Genomic DNA, 6,000 nt, shown 5'->3' with positions numbered 1-6,000 from the left:
TACCAGCAAGTTAAGCTTCAATAATATCATTGTTCCTGAATGTAGAGTGCTGCTAGCCATTGCTGTGTTGTGTAAAGCCATTACTGTATTGATTGTTGGTTTGAAAAGCTTTGAAGTACTTGATTTTCCTGATACTAAATATTGTCAAAAAATATTTACAAAATTTTTAATTAGCTAAACATTAAAATCATACTTTAAAATAGCTGAAATTTACTTGGTGTAACTCTAGGAGGTTGTAAACCCATTTATTGTGAAGTTTTGATTGTTTCTTTCTGGTGTTGCATTCTTTTCTGCTATAAAAATAAGTGCTATTTGTTCATCTGCAGTAACATCTTGTGTGGTAAATAACTTAAGATTTTTTTAAAGTTGATTGTTTTAAAGTTGATTGTTGTTATATCTATGTCAGCCAAATAGATGAATGTGTTTGAGGCTGGTTAGCAGAATTATTCTACTTACCCCTTAAGTCTTTACCTAGGAGGTTTTCTACAAGACAGTATCTGGATACAGTTAACATCTGCCCAAATGGATTTTTAAGTTAGATTTTGTTTCTCCAAGCCTTTGTCTAAAAAAAGCTCACCCTGCAAGGTAGAAGGGCATGGGTCAGGTAGTACTGGGTTACATGATACAAGTAACAGGGTGGTCATGATAGTCCTGGACTTAAGATGACTTGGAGTAGTGTAAAAGGATTTATTCCTGCAAACTTCAAAACACCAGGCATGATATTTTGGAACTGCATTAGGAAAAACACTAGATCAAACAAAATACTAGAGACTAAGGTGAGCATAGATTTATAGTTGGAGTAAGTAGTTAGTTACCCAGCTCACACTGCATCAAAGATTTAATTAGAACAAAGTAAATCTTTAAGCATCAAAGATTTAAACAGAAAAATCTTTGCCTTTGTTTTTAATACCAATTATAGCTTTGTACACATGTTTAATGTTCAGTTCATAAATATGATGTCTATACATTAAACAAAGTGATTTTCAGAATTCTTGTTAAAATTTTTATTGTTCTATTCAATCTGCCTGTATTTGTAGCAGTAGTGTCAGTACATACTGCAAAAACTTGGTTGGGTACTTCAAAATACTTTAACAGATTTTGGTCAAGTGATTTCCAGTGTTACTTTGTACAACTTCCAGAAGAAGATCACCTTTATGCCCGAATTTTCGGCTTGTAACAGAAATATCAATTTGGTCACAGGTATTTGTCTGCTTAAATTTTTCTTCTATATGCCTAACTACTTTACCATTAAAATAGAGAACAAGTTTTTTACCTCTTAATTAATCTCTATAATTTTCTTGTGTTTCAATACTTATGTGTGCTACAGTTTCATAATGTTTTGTGTGCTACAGTTTCATAATGTTTCTGTCTTACAGTCTATCTGTTTAATTTTATTTCTTCTACTAAGTAGTTTTCATTACACAGGCAAAAAACATTGTTTGATCTCTGTAACTGACCCCTTTTCCTACACAGAAATGTTGTTGCTGCTACAAGGCCATCTTTGGTAATAAAGTTATGATCAATAATGGCAGTTGCATGTGTTTTTTTTTTAATACACTTTAGGTATTTGGACTGTGCAGTGCCCTATTGTTGTTTACAATAGATAACTTTAATAATGACAGAAAACTAACAGGTTTCTTTTATTGTTAAAAACAAAATGTATCGTTAAGAAAAGGGGCAAGATTATCATATTGTGAAATTGAAAAAGCGTACATAAAGCCCTATTCTTTATTTCACAATGTGATTTCTCATTTCTTAACAGTACATTTTATTTTTAACAATAAAAGGAACCTGTTATTTTTTTGTTATTTAATTTATCTATTCTACATATATATACAGAATAAGCCACATACTATAGTTACAAAAAAAAATTGAAGTTTACATATTTTAGTACTTAATGTATGACAACTAGTATCACTTGATTTCACAGTAAAGGTCCAAGAGTAAGACTCCAAGCTTTAAGACTAAGAAAGTTAAAAATGAGTCTTTAGATGTCTGGAACACTCATATTTAACAGTCAAGACACCAAGCTTTAAGACCAAAACTTAAGTCCTAAGACCTACATCTCTGCGTAATAGTATTAATTATGTTATGATTAATTAGAATATTATATTAGTTTTCTATCACTAGTTAAAGTGTTTTAAATTTTGTAACATTTTCATTTTTACTTTTACTTTTTTAATTATATTCAATTATTAAAAGTGTATATATTGTAATAGTGTTAAATATATTACTTGCTCATTACACTATAACTGCAACTTAAGCTGTAAATTATAACTGCAACTTATTCTATTTTAAACCCTGCCAAATGAGATTATTATTAGATAATATTTAAATATGAAAGATTATATTTTAAAAAAACTAATCATGAAATAGTGTACAAAAGATGCAATTTTATACTATGGCAACCACCCTCACCACAAAACAGTGCCAGGGATAGAGGGGGATTACAAAAAAAATACATTTTTATGATTAGATTTTTTTGTGTGTTAATTTGAGCCCTGTATATGTGTGTATGTGTAAAGATCACTTTTACTTATGTTTAAGTTCTTATTTAATTACCAGCTATTCTGTATGCGTACGATTAGTAGATGAAGAAAATCTCAATATGATTGATGGAATGGGGACATCCAGTTGGAAAGACCTCAGTAGCATAAGCAGAGTAAATGAGCGTGTTGCTAAGGTAATATTAATTTGTTGTGCCTTATTTTTTATAAAATACAAAAATACAATTAAACAATTATCAAGTGTTTTTAAAAAGTGCATATTCAATGCTTGACTTATTAATGGATTTTTTTATAGTGCCATTTTTTACACAGAACTTCATGTGTATAACTTTGTATATGTGTTTATATAAATATATAAACACAAAATTTAAAAACTTTGCAGATAAAATCATGTCAGGCATAAATGTCTGTATTTTAATAAAATAAAAATTTATTTAAATAAAAATGAATTCATTTTTATTTTGACATTCATACATATATCACAAATCTTTTAAACCAGTTTGAAGCATGTTGGTCCATAACATTTCTCAAACTTCTATTCTTGGCTTAAAGAATAAATAAAGTAACTTTAATCAATACTAATAATATCAACAAATACCAATCAAATATAAATAGATCCTGGAAAATCCTAAGGCTTACAGAAAATGAGTAAAGCTAGAAATCCTGAATTATTTATATTTCTCTTAAGTACTTGATCTAAAGAACAATAAATAATCTAATATATAATGTATATGTAACTTAGTAAAATAATCAGGAATAGGCTAATTTCATATTTTTGTTTTGTTTGAACAGCAAACAATAACAAACAGCTGCACAATTTATATATATATATATATATATATATATATATATATATATATATATATATATATATATATATATACATACATGTATATATATATATACATGTGATATATATATATATATATATATATATATGTATATATATATATACATGTATATATATATATACATGTATATATATATATACATGTATATATATATATATATATATATATATATATATATATATATATATATATATATATATATGGGCAATTCCACGTAAGTGACAGTCGTAACATTTGATGTTTTTTTAGCCATTAAAAATTTACCAAGAATGGTATTTACATGAAAATTTCCAGAAATGTTAAATCCTATTATATAATTTAGTATGCAAAAGTTAAATCATTCAAGTGTTCAACTTATTTGAAAAATCAACTCAACGTAGCGTGACAGTCGTAGAGCTTACTTTTTGATAAATCTAAACAAATAAACTTAGTCAATCTTTATGCAGCCATCTCCACAGTGAAAAAAAAATCCTTTGCTGTGTTCTTTAACTACACATTGAACTTACTATATGGTGAGTTTCATAGTTTTCGCTTGAAATTTTCCAAGAATTTTATTAAGTTTTATGTTGTGGCGGTTGCAACTGTGGCGGTCCTAACAAAAAACCAAAAAGGGAAAAACAACAAATAACGCAATGAATGACATAAAAAAAGATGAATGACTATAAAAACTAATTAAATTATGTTAAAAAATATGAATTTTCTAACATTATCAAGGTTATCCATGATGGTTCTTCAATACTGGGATCGTTTTATTTGTAGTAGGCAATAAACACTTAATGCTATTTACGCTCTTTGTTTTTGTTTTGTTTTATAAACTCTATTTAGTACAACTCAATATCTAGGAGTATGTACTTTCATACCCCTTGCAAATGTTTTGCAGACCCCATTACAAAATATTAGAAAATTTCGAACCCAAAAACTTTCCATTTTTTACTTGCCAGAAATGCATTTTGGTAATATTTGTAACGACTTTCGCTTCTTCTATTTTATCAGCTATTAAGGCCCACCTTTAATAGCTGATAAAATAGGAGAAGTGAAAATGTTAGACTTATCAACACAGATGATTAATATCATCTGTGTTGATAAGTCTAACATAAATTTTGCACCCATTTGATGCTAAGAGAAAGTCTTTAGCGTTTAAGACGACCACTTCATGTGGTTTTACGCTGTTCCAAACAAATCGCTTTAATGACCCTCCTACTCAATCAACTGCTGGAACTTTTTTGCTACTGAGAGGTAGCAAAAAAGTTCCATTCTATACTTTGAAAATGATATTTCACAGAGCAATGTTGTATGAATTCGGCCATGTATCTATTTTTGAATTGAGTGCATGGACCATCACTCCATAATATAACTTTTTTTTATATAATCAATGCAATAGAGGTCAAACGTTTCACTCAAGTATGTAGTAGTGTAGTAGCGTATTGTTTTATCATTATTGTCGGATATTATTACAACTGATTTTGGCTAACACCGGGTCTGTTAGAAATAATACATATATATATATATATATATATATATATATATATATATATATATATATATATATATATATATATATATATATGTATAAATATATACAGACATATATATATATATATATATATATATATATATATATATATATATATATATATATATATATATATATGTATAAATATATACAGACATATATATATATATATATATATATATATATATATATATATATATATACATATATATATATATATATATATATATATACATATATACAATATATGTATACATATATACAATATATATATACATATATATATATTTTTTTTGATATATACATATATATATATTTTTTGATATATACATATATATATATACATACATACATATATATATATATATATATATATATATATATATATATATATATATATATATATATATATATATATATTGATATATACATATATATACACATATATATATACATATATATGCATATATATATACATGTATACATATATATAATATATATATACACATATTTTTCGAATAATTGGTAACGATAGATTACAAATGTAAACAAGGTAATAGTTGTATATTATATATATATATATATATATATATATATATATATATATATATATATTATATATATATATATATATATATATATATATATATATATATATAATATTTTGTAATCCTAATTTTATTTTTGTTTTTGTCCTGTTATAAAAAAATATTAAAAATTAAAAAAAAAAATATCATAAAATTGTATAACTAGTTATGTTTAAGTTGTTGTTTTTATAAATTGAAATCTTAAAACTGTTGAGTTGTTCTTTTAATTGAGATAAATATACAATGCTTCTGATATGCAACTTTATGGTTAGTTAACTAATAACTAGGTGTATCATCTTGTATAAAGGTCTTTTATCATGAATTTGAATTTTTTTATTCATAAATCAAAATTCAACAAGAAAAACCATCATATTTAAATAAAGTTTTAGCTGTAAACTCTGATGAAATGGTGCAGCACACTATAATGACGTAATTTGGGATACACAGTATGCCCTGTGTCACAATTTGTCATATTAGTCTTTGCTTATGTCTTTCCAGATTATGCTCTGATAGTAAATACGCATATACTTGCTGAACTACGA

General features: G+C 25.6%; 1 protein-coding gene across 1 annotated transcript in view; it reads left to right on the top strand.

Annotated features, from left to right (window-relative positions):
- Window positions 1-6,000, top strand: part of LOC100197875 (tRNA-splicing endonuclease subunit Sen2) — a 44,371-nt gene that overhangs the window by 28,716 nt on the left and 9,655 nt on the right. The window contains exon 10 of the mRNA XM_065801258.1: window positions 2,566-2,683. Within this exon, the coding sequence (XP_065657330.1) occupies window positions 2,566-2,683 (118 nt within the window). The remainder of the gene's footprint in view (window positions 1-2,565; window positions 2,684-6,000) is intronic.

This window comes from Hydra vulgaris, chromosome 07 (assembly GCF_038396675.1).
Source record: "Hydra vulgaris chromosome 07, alternate assembly HydraT2T_AEP".
Lineage (NCBI taxonomy): Eukaryota > Metazoa > Cnidaria > Hydrozoa > Anthoathecata > Hydridae > Hydra > Hydra vulgaris.
Note: the sequence above shows the minus strand (reverse complement) of the source record. Positions and strands in the feature narration are given on the sequence as shown.